At 42.8% G+C, this 22,006-nt stretch overlaps 1 protein-coding gene across 1 annotated transcript in view; it reads right to left on the bottom strand.

The window, feature by feature from the left end:
• Positions 1-22,006, bottom strand: part of PDE10A (phosphodiesterase 10A) — a 464,736-nt gene that overhangs the window by 65,730 nt on the left and 377,000 nt on the right. Inside the window, 2 exon segments of the mRNA XM_030198081.1 lie at positions 8,946-9,101; positions 18,283-18,433. Of these exon segments, the coding sequence (XP_030053941.1) occupies positions 8,946-9,101; positions 18,283-18,433 (307 nt within the window).

The raw sequence follows: 22,006 nt of genomic DNA, 5'->3' as shown, positions 1-22,006 counted from the left end.
ACACCCTTCCTGCAAAAGCTACACTAGCTACCAGTACCTTACAGGGTTAAATTTAAAACTCTATGTCTGATTTTCAAGGTCCTCAGACAAAATGGGCCAGAGTACTTAAAAAATAAGTTAGCCCTTTACACACCTTTAAGATCTCTAAGATCCTCTCAAGGATCATCATTATCTGTACCTTAGGCAAAAGAAATTGTATGATGTGATATCCGCCAGCGAGCCTTCTCAGAAGTAGCCTCCACGCTCTGGAATTTACTCCCAGAGGGGCTACATATAACTCAAGACCACCTCTACTTCAGGAAACAAGTGAAAACCTGGTTTTTCTTCTAAGCCTTTAATATATAGGGTGACTGACTATACACTTATTCTGCACCTGGACTAGCTTGCTACACACACTGTAACTTAGATCAGTTCCTTATCTCTTGCTTAACTATACAACGAGCTTGCCTTGAGTTTAACCAACCATCAAATTATCCCAACTGACTCTGTACCACACATCTTGTTCCCATCAAATATCTGCTCCTGGTCCCTCAGCTATATGGTAAGCTGTATTATAGAAAATCTTTAGCATCATATCTATGTTAGCTGAATGTTCTATGCATGCTTATTAGGTGTTTCATTAATATTATGCCAACATTGTATTATATTTCTGGCATTTGAATTCCAGTACTGTTAATGTGTGTATTTTTGATACTGTTTCATGGTAGTTCTATTGTTTTCAAGTTTACCTCATTTACTGTATATGTGTTTATTCTTTGTTATTTTAATATTGTTATGCTGTTAACAAAATTATAAGTTTTATGTTAAACTGTACCTACTGTACATCACCCTGGATGAATCTCTTCATAAAGGAGGTCAATAAATCCCAATATATAAATGGTAAAATATAAGTCTAACTATGTTGGATTGTATTCTCTTACCTGTTTTTTCCCTTATTTTACCTGCTTTCCAATGTTAATCTACTGTATAAGTTCCTACTGTTAATTCTACCCTCTCAACAACTGAAAGTAATTGCACTTTGTATTCCTCTGTACTTCTTAGAATTGACTTGTGTTTTTCATGTCTTACTATATATACTTGACATTTCAGTCAATCTTTGCTGTTAGCTGCATAGAACCCGAAATGATTTGGGATGTGGGATATAAATATAATCCTATATAATAATTCTCACCTCCAACGTTCTGACTTGCTGCCTGGGACCGTGGCTCATTCTGAGTTGGTCTGCTAGGCTCCATAGATCAGGCTGACATCACTGTAGCCATTATGATGTCAACTTCAGAACCCGGGGGGAAAAAAACCATGCCTCAAAGCTGATCCATGTCCAGAGGAGGGTCGCTGGACATGGGTGGCTGGAGGGGGGGGTAGGGGAGAGAGGAGGGTCGCTGGACATGGGTGGCTGCAGTGGGCGCAGGGGAGAGGAGGGTCGCTGGACATGGGTGGCTGCAGGGGAGCCGAGGAAAACCTTGCTAGCGCCCGTTTCATTTGTGTCAGAAACGGGCCTTTTTTACTAGTAAATAAATAAATACACACGCTTTGGCTTTGCTATCTATATCTGTGTGACCCTGGGCAAATCACTTAGCTCTTCATTGCCCCAGGTACAATATACTACTTAGATTGTGATTCCATTAGGGACAGTGCAAGTACCTATATAATTGTATGTAAACCGCCTTGACTTGTGCTTGAAAGAGATGGTATATCAAATTAATAATATGATAAAAATGAATGATAACTTGGTGCCTGTATGTCCAGTCAGTGTTAGCCAGCCACAGTCTATCCCTATCTTATCTCTACCATGCTCTCTCCTCTAATCAGCTTCCAAAAATCTCTTGTCTTGTCCATTAGTTGAAGATCTAATCCTAAGTTGCTTTTCCTCACCCTGCATTGCTTCATTATGCTCCCCATGCACTTTTCTTTACTTGTCTTCCTTTTCTGGATATGGACGTGCTGAAACCCTACACACTATAATTTTATCTTGGCTCTAAGGAGCTTGGCAGCTTCAGCTTGCATTCTTCTACGACTGTCTTTAAACCATCATACAAACCTAGGCAGTCGCATAGGGTGACAGCTTCTAAGTGGTGGCAATTTTAAACAGCCATTTCCCTCAATGTGTATGTGTATATATATACAGTGGTGGAAATAAGTATTTGATCCCTTGCTGATTTTGTAAGTTTGCCCACTGACAAAGACATGAGCAGCCCATAATTGAAGGGTAGGTTATTGGTAACAGTGAGAGATAGCACATCACAAATTAAATCCGGAAAATCACATTGTGGAAAGTATATGAATTTATTTGCATTCTGCAGAGGGAAATAAGTATTTGATCCCCCACCAACCAGTAAGAGATCTGGCCCCTACAGACCAGGTAGATGCTCCAAATCAACTCGTTACCTGCATGACAGACAGCTGTCGGCAATGGTCACCTGTATGAAAGACACCTGTCCACAGACTCAGTGAATCAGTCAGACTCTAACCTCTACAAAATGGCCAAGAGCAAGGAGCTGTCTAAGGATGTCAGGGACAAGATCATACACCTGCACAAGGCTGGAATGGGCTACAAAACCATCAGTAAGACGCTGGGCGAGAAGGAGACAACTGTTGGTGCCATAGTAAGAAAATGGAAGAAGTACAAAATGACTGTCAATCGACAAAGATCTGGGGCTCCACGCAAAATCTCACCTCGTGGGGTATCCTTGATCATGAGGAAGGTTAGAAATCAGCCTACAACTACAAGGGGGGAACTTGTCAATGATCTCAAGGCAGCTGGGACCACTGTCACCACGAAAACCATTGGTAACACATTACGACATAACGGATTGCAATCCTGCAGTGCCCGCAAGGTCCCCCTGCTCCGGAAGGCACATGTGACGGCCCGTCTGAAATTTGCCAGTGAACACCTGGATGATGCCGAGAGTGATTGGGAGAAGGTGCTGTGGTCAGATGAGACAAAAATTGAGCTCTTTGGCATGAACTCAACTCGCCGTGTTTGGAGGAAGAGAAATGCTGCCTATGACCCAAAGAACACCGTCCCCACTGGCAAGCATGGAGGTGGAAATGTTATGTTTTGGGGGTGTTTCTCTGCTAAGGGCACAGGACTACTTCACCGCATCAATGGGAGAATGGATGGGGCCATGTACCGTACAATTCTGAGTGACAACCTCCTTCCCTCCGCCAGGGCCTTAAAAATGGGTCGTGGCTGGGTCTTCCAGCACGACAATGACCCAAAACATACAGCCAAGGCAACAAAGGAGTGGCTCAGGAAGAAGCACATTAGGGTCATGGAGTGGCCTAGCCAGTCACCAGACCTTAATCCCATTGAAAACTTATGGAGGGAGCTGAAGCTGCGAGTTGCCAAGCGACAGCCCAGAACTCTTAATGATTTAGAGATGATCTGCAAAGAGGAGTGGACCAAAATTCCTCCTGACATGTGTGCAAACCTCATCATCAACTACAGAAGACGTCTGACCGCTGTGCTTGCCAACAAGGGTTTTGCCACCAAGTATTAGGTCTTGTTTCTCTCTCTCTCTCGCTGTATAACATATGATGCTCATTTATTCATTGTTTGCACAATTGTTTTGGAAGGGAAGCATAAGGGAGCAATCAATATTGAGTTTCATTATCAAAATATGAGGTGGGGTTAGGAGCCTAACAATCAACAGGGTGGGGAGACACAAGGAAGAAGGTTTGCCTAGGAAGAACCCTGCATTCTTCAGCAGGGCTCCAGCCTGCCCACATCCTTTGACTCTTCTATGTTGCCCACTGCTAGGCCTACCCTGTACTTTCCCTCTGGTGTTCTCTGGCTCAGCAGAGGGGAGGGGATTTGTACCAGCCCCTAGTCCTAGCCTGTCAAAAAGCAGGAAATACGCAGATGTTTCCAGCAAGATGACCAGAAGAAAAAGCCCTAATAAAATAACCTATATATGTAATAATACATATAATAATCTATTTTACAATTTAATGTGTTAAAAATGTTTAAAATAGAAGTGGGGGGGAAATTGTATGCTCATAATTTAGTATCTTTATTTGTTTTTCTGAAGATTATTTTGGTGTATGATTAGGTTAAAATTACTTGAGGTAGCTTCAGAATTTTCTCCTGAAGACACTGGGTTCCCCCCCCCCCCCCTTCTATTTCTCCCTTTTCATCTAATCTCTTTCATTGTTCTGCAGATTGTGCATTCCAGTAAAGGTAGCTCTGGGGCTACATGGACAAAGGAAGATATAACAAACTTAACACATTAGCAGCATGCTTAATGAACTGTACTCATTGGGACATGATCATTTTTAGTCCCTACCCCCACCACAGATTCACAATCCCACTCTTCAACGGGATTGTTCACTATTTTTAAATGGATATCACAGTTGCTAAATTATCTTTATTACTAGCTTAGTAATCATTCCTTGTTTGGGTTTTCTCTATAATTATAGGAAGGACAGTGTTCTTATAATTTATCTTAACAGCTTTCAAAGTCCTTGCTTAGTGAAATTTCTAAATAATGATATTTTATGATTAAGGCCCTGCAATGTTACAGAAGAAACCCATAAAGATAACAATTAAGCATTATCAGACACGTACTGAAGGTCAAACATACTGTCACATTTTTGTCTTTAGTCTGAAATTTGCTAGAGCAATTATACTTTAATAATAGTTTGGCTTTATACTGTAGGGTACATTTCAAACCTACAGGATGACAACACATGATATTAAAAGAAACTGTGATAGAGGGAATCCAAACCACACCAAAGAGCACCAAACACAAAAGTACAAAGGGCCTTCAAGATTAGGGCGTCAACTCAGAAGTTCATTCATCAGACCCGACACATACTAGATGACGGCAGAAAAAGACCTGCACGGTCCATATAGTCTGCCCAACAATTTAAACTCATATGTGCTACTTTATGTGTATACCTGACCTTGATTTGTTTCTGCCATTTTCAGGGCACAGACCTTAGAAGTCTGCCCAGAACAAGGCCCACCTCCCAACTACCAGCCCCGCCTCCCTCCACCGGCTCTGCCACCCAATCTCGGTTAAGCTTCTGAGGATCCATTCCTTCCGAACAGAATTCCTTTATGTTTATCCCATGCATTTTTGAATTCCGTTACCATTTTCATCTCCACCACCTCCTGCGGGAGGGCATTCCAAGCATCCACCACTCTCTTCATGAAAAAATACTTCCTGACATTTTTCTTGAGTCTGCCCCCCTTCAATCTCATTTCATGTCCTATCGTTTTACCGCCTTCCCATCTCCGAAAAAGGTTCATTTGCGGATTTATACCTTTCAAATATTTGAACGTCTGTACCATATCACCCCTGTTTCTCCTCTCCTCCAGGGTGTACATGTTCAGGTTTCTCCTCATACGTCTTGTAACACAAATCCCATATCATTTTCGTAGCTTTTCTTTGCACCGCTTCACTTCTTTTTACATCCTTAGCAAGGTACGGCCTCCAAAACTGAACACAATACTTCAGGTGTGGCCTCACCAACGACTTGTACAGGGGCATCAACACCTCTTTTTTTCTGCTGGTCACACCTCTGTCTATACATCCTAGCAACCTTGTTTCGGCGAAACCGCCTGCGTCAGGGGTCTTAGAAATGTGAACTGGTTCAATTATAGCAACCCTTTAAAGGAGAATGCCAATTCTTGGGTCACTAAAACGCCAAAATGAAAATGAACTCTCTCGCGATACACACTCTGCTCTGGAAATGCAGAGAAACTCTATGCAGATGCCCTAACTTTGAAGGCCCTTTGTGCTTTTGCATTTGGAACACATGATAATCAAACACCATCAGATTCATACTGTGCATTGGGAATGGGGGATAGTGCCTGTGGCTGTAAACCACAGCAGATCGATGCTTCAAACCTAAGAATAGAGAAAAACTTTCAAATGTTCATCACAAACTACAACACTTGAGAGTGAATTAAAAGTCAAACTCCTTGGCCCTTGTGGATCTCGGCCTCTCCTGGTTGTCTATATTTACAAAACTTGCATCTGAGAACATTTGAAGACATCCTCTGCAGGGTTTCCTTATCGTCAGATTTAAATTATTTTAAAATACTTCTAGTGAATATTGTGATTGTGTCAAAATGAGAAGACTAAGAATTGGAATATATGTTAAATGTTGGTGCTTGTATGAAGTGCTGTGGCATTTGGACAGATATTCATGGTTCATACTGCCAATAGTCAAAGGACATGTAAGCAGCTTACAAAGTGTTAAAAATTAAAGACAATAAAACGGGATATATAAAAATAACAGGACACAGAAAGCATCCTAAAAAGCAAGAGACTGCCATCCTGATTGGTTCCACCACTGGTAGAGTCAGCAAATATCAAGTACTGAGCAGCAAAAGAGATGGACTTTTATCTTCTAAGGGGCCCTTTTAATAAGCTGCATTAAGAGTTAATGCAATCTTAATGCAGGTAAAATGGCCTAACATGGTACATGCTAAAGCATTCTGAATTACTTCTGCCATTTGAATGCACTAATCGCGTGGTTTTAATTGGGGGGGGGGGGGGAGGAGTGTGTCTAGGGCAGAGAATGGGCATTCAGCTAGTACACCAACATTACTGGTGCACTGACCGATTAGCATGTCTATAATGGGGGAGCCCTTAGCATCTTCTAAATAAGAGGCGGTAAGTGCTCCTGTGTTAGTTTCTTTAAAAGGCCGCACGTTGTTAACATTAGTGCATGGCCAGAAATAGAAAAATGCCTATTTTACGGCTGTGCAAGAAATGGGCTTAGCTTGTGGGAAAGTCCCGCATTAGGCCACACTAATCCCATATACTATAACTACTAGTGACCCCCAGGAAATTCCCAGAGTTCAGTCCTGCAGCAATGGGATTTCCTAGGGGGTTACACATGGGAGTCTACACTACTAATGTACAACCTGTACCTGTTCTGTAGAAATGGAGTATCTACAATTCCCAGTGTGGTCAAGTTCAGCACCTTTTTATTATCACTAGGGGGTCCTTTTACTAAGGTGCGCTGAAAAATGGCCTGCAGTAGTGTAGACGTGTGTTTTGCACGTGCACAGAATTATTTTTCAGTGCACCTACAAAAATGCCTTTTTCAAATTTTTACCGAAAATGGACGTGCAGCAAATTGACTTAGCGGTAAGGTCTCACGTGGTAACCGGGTAGTAATGGTCTACGCGCATAGATGCCATGCATCAGAAAATAAAAAATATTTTTTGGATGTGCACCAAAATTGAAATTACCACAAAGGCCATGCAGCAATCGGGCGGTAGCTCCAATTTGGCGCGCATAGGCACCTACGCGGCTTAGTAAAAGGGTCACTAAATTCACTGTGGGACTTAAACAGTCAGTACTTTGGGAAAACACTGGCGGTCCAAAATAGCAAAGCAAAGTTGAGTCTTTCGAGATCACCAGGAGGAAATGTACCCCACACATCATCCACATTTACTAATCTGCCACCGAAAACCAAGGTTCAATAATCACAAAACAAATGTAATTAAAGAACATTGTTGAAAATGCATTTGGCTTGATAGGTGTACAGTCTAACTCTTACTGGGGATTGCATACCCTAGAATGTTAGTCGTGGTAGTAAACAGGATAATAAAGTGCAAAACTGCCCTCATCCTCATCTTCCACTTTACTAATCTCACTCCCTTTCAAAATTAGGGCTGTTGTCCAATTAAAAATGTTAATACAACTAATCTCACAATTAAAAAAAACAACAACAAATTAATCTTGAGTTAAGTGCCCTGGGTTATGGCAGTGTCTGCAATGCAAGCAGGTTTCCTCCGCCAGTCCCGAGAGCCTTCCTGTAGCCACATCCCACCCTCGCAGAAACAGGAAGTTGCATCAGAGCAGACGGGAGGTGCAACAGTAAGGCTCTCGGGGCATGCAGAAGAAGCTGTCTGAGACCAAGGTAACTTTAGGAAATAGCCGGAGGAGGAGGAGGAGGTGGAGGGAAGTGAGGGAGAGATGCAAGACCACTTAGAGGACGGGGAGAGGTTGGAGGTATAGTGTGAGATGCTTACCAGGTTGCGCTGGCAGTAGTGCAATTAAAAATTTTAATTGCACATAAGATTAACACATTAACTGTATGAGTTAATATGATTAATCCACAGCCCTACTTAAAACATGCCAAATTTGATGGTCTGTTTAGTTTATAAGACTTTTTATGGTTCCAGTCCATCGGACCATATTGCTCTGATTCATTATTCATCATTAAACCGACCTACTCGTGAACACTTATTTAAACCTTGCTTTTTCTTCAGTAAGCAAAATTCAATATAAATGTTTCTTTGACAGCTCCTTTAGCTATTTTGCAGTTAAACTATGAAACTCTATTCCTACACAACTTTGAGGGATTTTAGATTACTATTTGTTTAGGAAGTCTTTGAAAACTTTCTCATTTAAGAATAATTTAGAAGTATGAAGTTATTGTAGTGCACTGGTCATCTGCTGTAACCCGCATTGATTCTCTGAGGGAAATTAGCGGGAATAGAATAGGATCAGAAATTTCAATTAATCCTACTAATACCAATTATAGATGGCCAAAATGACACAAAGGGAAATCAAATGCCTGCTCAGAATCACACCACTGATCCAGGCATGCAATGAAAATGCCGCTGTTATCCTGATTCCTAGCCATCCCTGTCTCCTGTTACTCAGAAAAGGTAACAAAATAGATCCTTTTACTCCAATCATTACATTAAAAAAAGTCAACTAAGTAGAGACGCAGACAGGATTTGCAACTTTTACGCAGAAAAACACTAAATCAGAAAGCCGGTGGCCCTTGCACAACCCAGGCAAAACTACTAATCCTACCTCTCTAGGCTAGAGCAGTAAGCGCAGAAAACAAAAACCAAAACACCCCACAACTATTCTATAGATGGCAGTATTAATAGTGCACCCATCCACCATGGGTAACTTCAAAAACGCATGCACATGCTTTGTAGACATCACCTTTCGTAGCCTTACCTGTAGGATGGATACCGTCTGGGAGAAATGGTGCTGTTCCATGGTGGAGGTGGAGTAGAGAGCTGCGAGCGGATGATCGAATTTCTGTAAGTAGCTGTTGGTGTAGCCCCTGTGATCCAAGTCATGGCACAGGCATGCAATCAGAAGACCTTTACGCTTCAAAAGATGATGAGAAGAGACAAATTGATGTTAAGACAACTTCAACAAAGGGCTAACTTCTTGCTAACGTCTTTCTCTAAGCTTTTCAAATGATTGTTTTGTTTAATTCATAACCATATTTCAAGAACAGAGAGAAAGGTTCTGAGAGAACTTATTCTGGGTCAGATTTGAAGTATTTTTCTTACAGACAAAGGAGGGTAGTTATCAATGTGGGCTACCACTAAGGCTAGAGGCTGACCGAATTTCAGTTTCGGCACTGAAACCAGTCTGAAATCCGTATTCGGCCTTGTTTTGGTTTTAGCTGAAAATGCCTGTGCATTTTTGACTGTAACCAAAATTGTGTGCAGTCTCCCCTCACTCCCTTCTCGCTGACCAAAAAGAGCCCCCCTCTCCCAGATCGACCCAATGGTGGCAGTCCTCTTGCAAACCCACACACCCAGTGGCAGCACTCTCCTGGGCCTACCGCATCATTTGTAGATAGTGGGTGCAGGAGCTAATGGGGAAATGGGCTGTCAGTGTGGGGGGGGGGGGGGGTCGTGATGGGGACTGCCGGGAGAGGGACTGCCTTTGGTAGGTGAGTCAGAATGGGGCCACTTTTTGGTTGGGGGGGGGGGGGGTGGAGCCAGTTTAATTTTTGGCCCAAACTGAGCAATCAAGTTCGGTCACAGATTCATGTTTATTTTAAAATTGCCTGTTTGATATATAAATGTTTTTATGGATTAAACTCAGGTATGACTGGAGGTCTACTTCTATTTTTTAAAAATAGACCTGGCTTGATAAGCTCAAAGACATTGTTGCTTGATCTTCCCACAGTTAGAGGGATTACCCAAAAATCATTGTGGGAGCATTCTTTTCCTTTCAGGATGCAAGAATGTGGAATACTTTACCAGTAGAGATTTGTCTAATTATGCCTTATTTTTTGTTTAGGAAAGCTCTTAAAACGTATTTATTTTCATTGTATAAATAAGTTTATATAAGCAGGATACTGGGCTGGAAGGACTACCAGTCTGATTCAGTAAAGTTATTTTTATGTTCAAAGGAATCACCATAATTGAAGTGCATCAATCATAATCCAACCCAGTGCTAACGTTTTAAGAAAGGAATGTCTTGGCAAAGAATTTCAGCAGTACCTAGTGTTGCTTATATTCGTTCATGGACTTTGAGAGATTTACTGTTCCACTCAATGTTTGTTGTATCGTGACAAGAATTTTGATGGACATCAACCTTATAAATAATACTTGGTATGTATTGAAGGGGGGCAGACTCAAGAAAAATGTCAGGAAGTATTTCTTCACGGAGAGAGTAGTGGATGCTTGGAATGCCTTCCCGCGGGAGGTGGTGGAAATGAAAATGGTAACAGAATTCAAACATGTGTGGGATAAACATAAAGGAATCCTGTTCAGAAGGAATGGATCCTCAGGAACTTAGCCAAGATTGGGTGGCAGAGCCGGTGGTGGGAGGCGGGGCTGGTGGTTGGGAGGCGGGGATAGTGCTGGGCAGACTTATACGGTCTGTGCCAGAGCCGGTGGTGGGAGGCGAGGATAGTGCTGGGCAGACTTATACAGTCTGTGCCCTGAAGAGGACAGGTACAAATCAAGGTAAGGTATACACAAAAAGTAGCACATATGAGTCTATCTTGTTGGGCAGACTGGATGGACCGTGCAGGTCTTTTTCTGCCGTCATCTACTATGTTACTATATGTTTTAAGGAATTTGAATTATATTTGTTTCTTTTTTCTGCTGTAATTCCTTTCAGCTAAGAATGTGTTATGTTTTGTAATCTGCATTAAATTGCTGAGATAAAAATGGAATATAAGTCACATTAACTGTGAGCAGGTACCATATGCTAATGGCAGCATCGTTATCAGAGGACTTGAATAAAAATCACTATAAATGCCTCCAATAATAGTTGCATTAGATTTGCAGCTAATGAATAGCAAAATCCCGAGTTAAGCAGTGAAACTTCAAATCTTAATGCACTTTAGAAAAGGGCCCTGTTGTACCCTCAAAGAACACCTAATTACCTGCAAAATAAAACAGCTAAATTTACAACTTATAAACATCTAAGAATAGAAGTCCTATGTGTAAGGTATATCAGTGAGAGATAGTTGGGAGACAGTGCTATTACTAACCCGTTTAGGTAAAAAGAAAGAAAGAAAGAAAGAAAGAAAGAAAGAAAGAAAGAAAGAAAGAAAGAAAGAAAGAAAGAAAGAAAGAAAGAAAGAAAGAAAGAAAACCACCACCACAAAAAAAAAATAAACAGGAAAAAATGTTAATACTTTTTTTAATGGATTAAATACATTTTTGGATTTGCTTTTGAAGGCCAGAATCACCTTCTACTACTACTACTACTATTTAGCATTTCTATAGCGCTACAAGGCATATGCAGCGCTGCACAAACATAGAAGAAAGACAGTCCCTGCTCAAAGAGCTTACAATATAATAGACAAAAAATAAATAAAGTAAGCAAATCAAATCAATTAATGTGAACGGGAAGGAAGAGAGGAGGGTAGGTGGAGGCGAGTGGTTACAAGTGGTTACGAGTCAAAAGCAATGGTAAAGAGGTGGGCTTTCAGTCTAGATTTAAAGGTGGCCAAGGATGGGGCAAGACGTAGGGGCTCAGGAAGTTTATTCCAGGCGTAGGGTGCAGCGAGACAGAAGGCGCAAAGTCTGGAGTTGGCAGTAGTGGAGAAGGGAACAGATAAGAAGGATTTATCCATGGAGCGGAGTGCACGGGAAGGGGTGTAGGGAAGGACAAGTGTGGAGAGATACTGGGGAGCAGCAGAGTGAGTACATTTATAGGTTAGTAGAAGAAGTTTGAACAGGATGCGAAAACGGATAGGGAGCCAGTGAAGGGTCTTGAGGAGAAGGGTAGTATGAGTAAAGCGACCCTGGCGGAAGACGAGATGGGCAGCAGAGTTTTGATCCGACTGGAGAGGGGAGAGGTGACTAAGTGGGAGGCCAGCAAGAAGCAGATTGCAGTAGTCTAAACGAGAGGTGACAAGCGTGTGGATGAGGGTTTTGGTAGAGTGCTCGGAAAGAAAGGGGCAGATTTTACGGATGTTGTAAAGAAAGAAACGACAGGTCTTGGCAATCTGCTGGATATGAGCAGAGAAGGAGAGAGAAGAGTCAAAGATGACCCCAAGGTTTCGAGCTGAGGAGACAGGGAGAATGAGAGAGCCATCAACAGAAATAGAAAACGGGGGGAGCGGGGAGGTGGGTTTGGGGGGGAAAATGAGAAGCTCGGTTTTGGTCATATTTAATTTCAGGTGGCGTTGAGACATCCAGACAGCAATGTCAGACAAGCACGCTGAAACTTTGGTTTGGATGCAAGGTGAGATATCAAGGGTAGAAAGGTAGATTTGGGAGTCATCAGCATAGAGATGGTAGGAAAAGCCATGGGATGAGATTAATGAACCAAGGGAAGAAGTGTAGATAGAAAAGAGGAGGGGACCAAGAACAGAACCCTGAGGTACGCCGACAGGCAGAGGGATGGAAGTAGAAGAGGATCCATCAGAATGAACACTAAAGGTGTGGAGGGAGAGGTAAGAAGAGAACCAGGAAAGGACAGAGCCCTGGAATCCAAGTGAGGACAGGGTATCGAGAAGTATGCTGTCATCGACAGTGTCAAAAGCAGCGGAAAGATCAAGAAGAATGAGGATGGAATATTGACCTCTGGATTTAGCCAGTAATAGGTCATTGGAGACTTTAGTAAGCGCAGTTTCGGTTGAGTGGAGAGGGCGAATACCAGATTGTAGTGGGTCAAGAATAGCATGTGAGGAGAGAAAATCAAGGCAGTGGCGGTGAACAGCACGCTCAAGTGATTTGGAGAGAAAAGGAAGGAGGGAGATGGGTCGGTAATTAGAGGGACAAGTAGGGTCGAGTGAAGGCTTCTTAAGGAGAGGTGTGACCACAGCATGTTTAAAGGCAGCAGGGACAGTCGCAGTGGAAAGTGAGAGGTTGAGAATGTGACAGATAAAAGGAATAAGAGCAGGAGAGATGGCATTAAGAAGGTGGGTGGGAATGGGATCAGAGGAACAGGTGGTACATTTTGAGGAAGAAAGGAGAAGTGTAGTTTCCTCAATAGTAACTTCAGGAAAGGAGGAAAGGGAATGAGGGGAAGGAGAGAGAGGGGAACGGACTAGTGGAGGGAGAGGTGGTGAGGTAGAGAAAGCAAGGTTTATCTTTTGAACCTTGTTGTGAAAGAATTCACTAAAGGGTCTGAGGAGATAATGAAGGGGGAGTTGGGGGAGGGGGCACCTTGAGGAGAGAGTTCAATGTGGTGAAGAGAAGTCGAGGATTAGAGCCAAGAGAGTTGGTCAGTTGGATATGGATATAATAATCCTGTTTGGCACGTAAAAGAGCAGATTGGAAGGAGGTCAGCATGAACTTAAAGTGTAAGAAATCAGCAAGGGCCCGAGATTTCCGCCAGAGGCGTTCAGCGGAGCGGGTACAGGAACGTAGGTAGCGGATATTAGAAGTCAGCCAAGGTTGGGGTTTTGTACCCCTTACAGGGCAGGTCATCAAAGGTGCAAGAGTGTCTAAGGCAGAGGATAGAGTATTGTTGTAAGAAGAAACAGCCTCGTTGACAGACGTGGATGGTGCCACAGTAGAGAGGAGGTTTGAAACATGGGAGGATAGAGATGAAGGGTCAATATAGTGGCGATTCCTAGATAAATTGGATAAGATAGGATGGGACTCGGAGGGAGGAGATTTAAGTGTGAAAGTTATAAGATGGTGATCAGAGGAGGGAAGATCAGAGGCAAGGAAACTAGAGGGTGAACAGTTGGAGGAGAAGATGAGATCAGTATGAGCAAATATGACATTATAAGAACATAAAAGTGGAACATGGACGTTTCTAGAGGTAGATAGAAAGTAACTAAGGGCCCCGTTTACTAAGTTGCGCTGTAGGCATGCAAACCTTTTAGCACGCGCTAATACTAGAGACACCCATAGGAATATAATGGGTGTCTATTGTTAGCGCGCTTACAGTGTGGCTTAGTAAAGAGTGCCCTAAACATGAAATGCAAGAATGAGGATTTCTCCTAGGGACATGTATTCGTTTGAAACCTAAAACAATAGGGGTAAAACCTCCAAATTTTGTGTTTCCTCGTGTTACCTCTCCAGTCTTGTCTCTCCCTACGCCCCCCCCTCGGGTACTCCGTTCTGTAGATAAATCTCTCTTATCTGTCCCCTTCTCCTCTACTGCTAATTCCAGAATCCGTTCCTTTTATCTTGCTGCACCTCACGCCTGGAATAGACTTCCCGAGCCTGTACATCTAGCACAGTCTTTGGCCGTTTTCAAGTCCAAACTTAAAGCTCACCTCTTTACCACTGCTTTTGACTCCTAACCACTACTCACTTGCCCTGTCCTTTTATTCTCACCTCTTTATTCCCTTACCCTTAATTGTTCTCTCTGTTACCTGCTGTCTTATCTAGATTGTAAGCTCTTTGAGCAGGGACTGTCTTTTTGTGTATGGTGTACGGCACTGCGTATGCCTTGTAGCGCTATAGAAATGATAAGTAGTAGTAATAGTGTTGTCAATAGTGTGTAGTGCTTTGCAACAGAGCACACCAGTGTTTTTCAAAAGGGTGCGCTACTGACATCGCCTCATAACTAAAATATAAATAAAAATTAAGAAATGAACAAAACAAAAATGGTGCCCTGCATACTGCTAATTTCTCCCCAAAACGTCCATTTCTCTGTTCACATAAAAAATGCTTTAAGAGATATATTTGACACAGCGTTCCTGCTTTCTTGTCCTGTATTAAAGAGAGGGATCAAGGGTACACCAACCAAAGCAAAGCAAAACAAAACAAAACAAAAAGCACCGAAGAGCCTTCAAGACTGGGACAATCAAAAGTCTTTATTCAAAGACCTGACACAGGCTGTGTTTCAGCGAAAATCCGCCTGCGTCAAGGGTCAAAAGAACTTCCAGAGCTCTCTAATGAATGTTGCAGACAAATCCTTAAAAAGCAATACACAGAAGTATCTCTTCAAGTACATATCAGCGTGTATGCGGACATCAATAGCGACTGCCCCAGCTGTGCCGATTGTGTAAGATATGCTGTCGCTTTTGGTATGGCATTTTTTTAGTGAGCGACGGTGTTTCTTATATAATTGACACAGCTGAGGCAGTCGCTATTGATGTCCGCATACGCGCTATTTACTTGATGAGATGCTTATATGTTTTGCTTTTTAAGGATTTTTCTGCAACATTCATTAAGGAGCTCTGGATCCTCTGACGACTGTGAATTTTCACCAAAATATGGCCTGTGTCAGGTCTTCTTTGAATAAACTTTTTATTGTCCCAGTCTTGAAGGCCCTTGTGTGCTTTTTTTTGTTTTCTTTTATTCTGTACTGCCACAAAACATCCTGTACTTAAGTGAATTCACCTAACTTTCCCTTTTCTCTCTGTTCTACAACTCAAACTTGGAAAATATGGGGTTGATATTTAAAGTGATTTAACCAGTTTGAAATGGTATAGTAAATTTTAATAAGCTATAAACTATACTGTGCAAGAGGTCTCATGCAGCTGTTGATGTATAATGCTGTTTTATTTTTCTGCACTTTCTGTGCACGTTCATTTTAATACTGTAACTGCTTTAATGTTACTGCAAATAAATAATTTGTATTCAGCATACAGTATTTGGTTCAGTATGTAGTTTCTTGGTTTTTAATTTCCTGACAAAAATGCAAGCTGGAACCTAACCCTGTATTTCTCGTAGGAACAACACTTCACTTTTCGTGTTTTTGCGGAACCAAAGATTGGCAAGAACCTAACCTTCTACTTCCCATAGGAACAATGCATTACCTTTTGAAGTTTGCCCAAAATTTTGGGAACCATATCTGCGTGAATTGTGAGAACACACTGTACAGCACTTTACCAGACCAGTAACGGTAAGGTAATGGAAGCTATTAGAGCCAAAAAACAATCCTTCAGAAAATGGAGAAGGGAACCAACGGAAGACAATAAGATAAAGCATAAGGAATGTCAAGCCAAATGCAAAAAGGAGATAAGGAGGGCTAAGGAGGACTTTGAAAAAAAGTTAGCGATAGAAGCAAAAACACATAGCAAAAATATTTTTAGGTATATTAAAAGCAGAAAGCCGGCTAAAGAATCGGTAGGGCCGCTGGACGACGGTGGTGTTAAAGGGGCAATCAGGGAAGACAAAGCTGTAGCGGAGAAATTAAATGAATTCTTTGCTTCGGTCTTCACCGAGGAGGATTTGGGAGGGATACCGGTGCCGGAAAAGGTATTTGAAGCAGACGAGTCGGAAAGACTAAATGATTTCTCTGTAAACTTGGAGGATGTAATGGGGCAGTTCTGTAAACTAAAAAGTAGTAAATCGCCGGGTCCGGATGGTATTCATCCTAGAGTATTAATAGAGCTGAAAAATGAACTTGTGGAGCTGCTGTTAGTAATATGCAATTTATCCCTAAAATCAGGTGTGGTACCGGAAGATTGGAGGGGTGGCGAATGTAACGCCGATTTTTTAAAAGGGTTCCAGAGGAGATCCGGGAAATTATAGACCGGTGAGTCTGATGTCGGTGCCGGGAAAAATGGTGGAGGCTATTATTAAGAATAAAATTACGGAGCACGTACAAAAGCATGGGCTGCTGAGACAAAGTCAGCACGGATTTAGTGAAGGGAAGTCTTGCCTCACAAATCTACTGCATTTTTTCGAGTGGGTGAACAAGCATGTGGACAAAGGGGAGCCGGTGGATATTGTATATCTAGATTTTCAGAAGGCGTTTGACAAAGTGCCTCATGAAAGACTCCAAAGGAAACTGGAGAGTCATGGGATCAGAGGCAGTGTATTATTATGGATTAAGAGCTGGTTAAAAGACAGGAAGCAGAGAGTAGAGTTGAATGGTCAGTATTCTTGATGGAGAAGGGTAGTTAGTGGGGTCCCTCAGGGGTCTGTGCTGGGACCGCTGCTTTTTAACATTTATAAATGACCTTGAGATGGGAGTAACTAGTGAGGTAATTAAATTCACAGATGACACAAAGTTATCCAGGGTCGTCTCGTCGCGGGAGGAGTGTGAAAGAGGACCTCGTGAGACTGGGGGATTGGGCGTCCAAATGGCAGATGAAGTTCAACTTTGACAAGTGCAAAGTGATGCACGTGGGAAGGAGGAACCCGAATTACGGCTATGTCATGCAAGGTTCCGCTTTAGGAGTTATGGACCGAGAAAGGGATCTGGGGGTCATCGTGGATAGAACGTTGAAATCTTCCACTCAATGTGCTGCGGCGGCTAAGAAGGCGAACAGAATGTTGTGTATTATTAGAAAAGGGATGGAAAACAAGCATGAGGATGTTATAATGCCGTTATATCGCTCCATGGTGCGACCGCACCTGGAGTATTGTGTTCAGTTCTGGTCGCCTCATCTCAAAAAAGATATAAAGGAATTGGAGAAGGTGCAGAGAAGGGCGACGAAAATGATAAAAGGGATGGGACGACTACCTTATGAGGAGAGGTTAAGACGGCTAGGACTCTTTAGCCTGGAGAAAAGGCGGCTGAGAGGTGATATGATAGAGGTCTACAAAATAATGAGTGGGGTAGAGCGGACAGATGTGAGCGTTTGTTTGCGCTTTCTAACAATAATAGAACTAGGGGACACAAGATGAAATTAAAATGTGATAGGTTTAAAACAAATTGGAGAAAGTTTTCTTTACTCTTTACTCAGCGTGTGGTTAGACTCTGGAACTCATTGCCGGAGAAGGTAGTGACGGCAGCTGGCCTTGCTGAGTTTAAAGGGGGTCTGGATAGATTCTTGAAGGAAAAGTCCATTGATCGTTATTAAATTTTGGGTTTTTGCCAGGTTCTTGGGGCCTGGATTGGCCGCTGTCGGAGACAGAGTGCTGGGCTTGATGGACCTTTGGTCTTTTCCCAGCGTGGCAGCGCTTATGTACTTATGTACTTATGTACTTATGTAGTAGGCCAAGGCATTTTACAGACTAATAAAAGAGCAGAAAAAGGACGCCATAAAATTAGATAGGAAAGAAAACCATTTATTTCAATAAAAACAGTTCAATCATTCAACAGAGAGAACACAATTAAGGAGGCTAGTCTTTGAATACAGGCCACAGAGTCAACCATCACAACCACACATAGCCTACTTGAAACATAATTTTTGATGACAACATGACATGTCAGTTAGGAACTACCTTACCTCCAGGTCCGTAAATAGCCCTTTGTTGTTGTGAAGTATGACGTACATACAATGTGCCACCGTGACTGCATGCTTCCAGTTGTGGTAGGGTACACGGCGATAGTTCTTCTTGACAGACATTGTAAAACGACACAACATATCAAGTTCAAAGCTTAATGGGAAAACATAATAAGAACCAGTCAATTAGATACCAATAAAGGAATCTCTGGTTAGAACATGTTATTAAAACACTTCTAGACCCTAATGAGCTTGCTGAAAAATGTACCAGTGTTCTCACTCCCATCTAAAATTAAAGTTGTGGTCTCTCCAAACAATCCTTAGAGCAGGGCTTCCCAAACCTGTCCTGTGGACCCCATAGCCAGTCAGGTTTTCAGGATAGCCACAACAAACAAGCATGAGGAAATCTGCATATATTCGAACCCAGCATATGCAAATTTCTCATCTGCATATTCATTCTACTATTCATCTAAAAGTCAGATATAAAGTGGCCAACTTTGCTTCTTCAAGTAGGGAGCTCTGTACATATGCTGTCATGTAAGAGAGAAGTGCATTTTCTTGTCTTCCTTAAGTGAATTTTGACAGAAGGGGAATTGCTAAAAGTTCTATTAACTCATAATGTTCTTGATGAGACTGAAGGAGTTATAAGATTCTCTAAATTACTTGATCCCATCCAATAAGGAGCCTTAAAAACAATGGCTAACATTTTAATTAAATTGAAATCAGAAATGAACTAGGAGCTGGGTTTAAACTTAGGATATTATGGTCACAAAGGATTTATGGTTTATTAAACTTGATATACCGCCCTTCCTGATAACACGACAGGGTGGCTACCAGTTAAGATCTGAACAGCTACATTACAAATAACTCGAAAATTTTAACAGATTTCTTAGAAACTTCAATATAAAGCATGTTGCAATAGTCAAACCTTGATTTTATAAAAGTATGGACTAAAGCAGCTAAACAGGTCCTATCAATAAATTCTCCTCACTACCAGTTGCTTAGCAATAAGCAGTAGCAGGTGTATGTATCTAAATCTTCCTGCATTAAGAGGAAGGGATCTGTGGTGTAACACATGAGTATAAAACCTTTTGTGAAGAAGAGAATTGTGCTCCTCTTTCCATATCCTTTGGAGCGGTCGGGACTCAGAAGTGGTGTTTAGAGTCTCCGGGGAATGTGGTCCTTAGGCCGGGAGGCCTGGGGTCCACTATGATTGGACTTCTCTTTCCTCATAGATCCCAGAACTCTGACATGGAAGGAATGACTTAGGGATAGGGTTAAACCAGTGGCGTACCTAGGGTAGTTGACACCCAGGGCCGGTCATTTTTTAACACCCCCCCCCCCCCCCAAATCCAGTACTAGGCATGTCGAGAATACAAAACACTCAGGACCTATAGAGCAATTCTACCATACCATAAGCAGTCATTTCTACGAGTCACACAAGGAAAAGGAAAGCATCTTAAACACTACAGTGAGCACTAGAACATCAATTCACCTATTGTAAAACGAAACCAGACAGAATAGTACAGATCATAGATCCTGCACAGTCAATGCCAACTGAAAGCCATGTCTTTTTCACAAACACAGATACACCCTAATCCACTATAGAATAAGTAATCATAAACTTTCTATTTAGACAAAAATTAAACTGAACCCCCAATGCCAGACTCTGCATACAATGCAACACCACAGAAACAGAAACTGTCCCCTAGTACTGTGCAAAATATAAAGACAGCAGATGTAAATTTGAAAAAAACTAACAAGTACCAATCACCACTTTACAAATTAACAAATAGAAATAAACAAATATAGAAAGTAAAATAATACCATTTTATTGGACTAATACATTTAGCTTTCAGAGGCCAAAACCTCCGTCCTCGGGTCAGTACAGTATAGTGCTGTTACAGTATCCTATCCTGACCTGAGGAAGGGGGTTTTGTTCTCCGAAAGTTAGTCAAAATGTATTAAAATTAGTCCAATAAAAAGATTACCTTATTTACATGTTCTATTATAAACATTTAACACATCTACAATACTTTATCCTAAAGCAAAAAAAATAAAAAAATATATTTTATTTACAGTTTGTTGTCTCTGGTTTCTGCTTTCCTCATCTTCTTTTCACCGTCTTCCTTCCATCCAGCATCTGTCTTCACTCTCTCTCTCTGCCATCCAGTGTCTGCCCTCTCTGCCGTCCCTTCCATCCACTGCCTGCCCTTTCTCTCTGCCCCTTCAATCCACCATTTGCCCTCCCTCTCCCATCCATCCAGGGTCTGCCCTCCCTCTCGCTCTCCCTTCCATCTAGGATCTGTCCCCTCTCTCTGCCTCTTTTTTCAGCCCCCAGTTCCAGCCCCCTTCTCCCCTCTGAACACCCCCACCCCAGTCCCCTTCTCCCCTCCCCTTCTCCTGTCTGAGACCCCCACCACAGTCCCCTTCTCCCCTCCCCTGTCTGAGACCCCCACCCAGTCCCCTTCTCTCCTCTGAACACCCCATCCCAGTCCCCACCCCAGTCCCCTTCTCCCCTCCCCTGTCTGAGATCCCCACCCCAGTCCCCTTCTCCCCTCCCCTTTTCCCCTCTGAGACCCCCACCCCAGTCCCCTTCTCCCCTCTGAGATCCCCACCCCCAGTCCCCTTCTCCCCTCCCCTGTCTGAGATCCCCACCCCAGTCCCCCTTCTCCCCTCCCCTTTTCCCCTCTGAGACCCCCACCCCAGTCCCCTTCTCCCCTCTGAACACCCCCACCCCAGTCCCCTTCTCCCCTCCCCTTCTCCCCTCTGAGACCCCTACCCCAGTCCCCTTCTCCCCTCTGAACACCCCCACCCCAGTCCCCTTCTCCCCTCCCCTTCTCCCCTCTGAGATCCCCAGCCCAGTCCCCTTCTCCCCTCCCCTGTCTGAGACCCCCACCCCAGTCCCCTTCTCCCCTCTAAACACCCCCACCCGAGTCCCTTTCACCCCTCTCCTTCCCCACCTCAGTCCTGTTAAAACCGGCGAAGCAGCGTCGCAGGCAGCGCCACGTGCCCTGCTTGTAAAAAAAAAAAATCAAATCTCCTTCCTTCTCCTCGTCTTGACGTCGACTTGGGCCTTCCAATCAAATTGATTGGAAGGCCCGAGTCGACGTCAAGATGAGGAGGAGAAGGAGGAAGGAGATTTGATTTTTTTTTTTTTTACAAGCAGAGCACGAGGCGCTACTGCCTGCGACGCTGCTTCGCCGGTTTTTTAAATGTGCGGCGCTGCGGGAACGGCCACGGGAGGCGGCGGAAGCGGAGCACCCCCCACCCACTGGCACCCGGGGGGGACCGCCCCCACCTTGGTACGCCACTGGGTTAAACATCAAGCCTTGCACCCTCCTCAATTAAAATTTCAGAGACCTAGAATTCCTCTTCTCCCACCCCTGAGATTTTGATAATTAAACTTGACAATCATCACCCTAAAATCACCTTTTAAATTATTAAACTACCCTACACTTTCAACGTGAAACAACAATTATGGAAATATTCAAATTAAGTATAAGAATTCAAAAATTCTCAGTTGCATCTCTTTGCACCTGCACCCCCTTGACTCAGTTCCTGATTGAAATCCTTTCTGAAGCAGCAAAAGCCATAAGTCATGGAAAGTGTAGTGTATGCTGTGTAGATCAGTGAAAAACTCCTGTATAAATACATTTTGAATTTTAAACAGTAGAACATGAAAACTGTACAGGGGTTTGAAGACTTTTACAAGGCACTGTAGATC

This window comes from Microcaecilia unicolor, chromosome 3 (genome assembly GCF_901765095.1).
Source record: "Microcaecilia unicolor chromosome 3, aMicUni1.1, whole genome shotgun sequence".
Taxonomy (NCBI): domain Eukaryota; kingdom Metazoa; phylum Chordata; class Amphibia; order Gymnophiona; family Siphonopidae; genus Microcaecilia; species Microcaecilia unicolor.
This window is presented reverse-complemented; position numbering and strand designations above follow the sequence as displayed.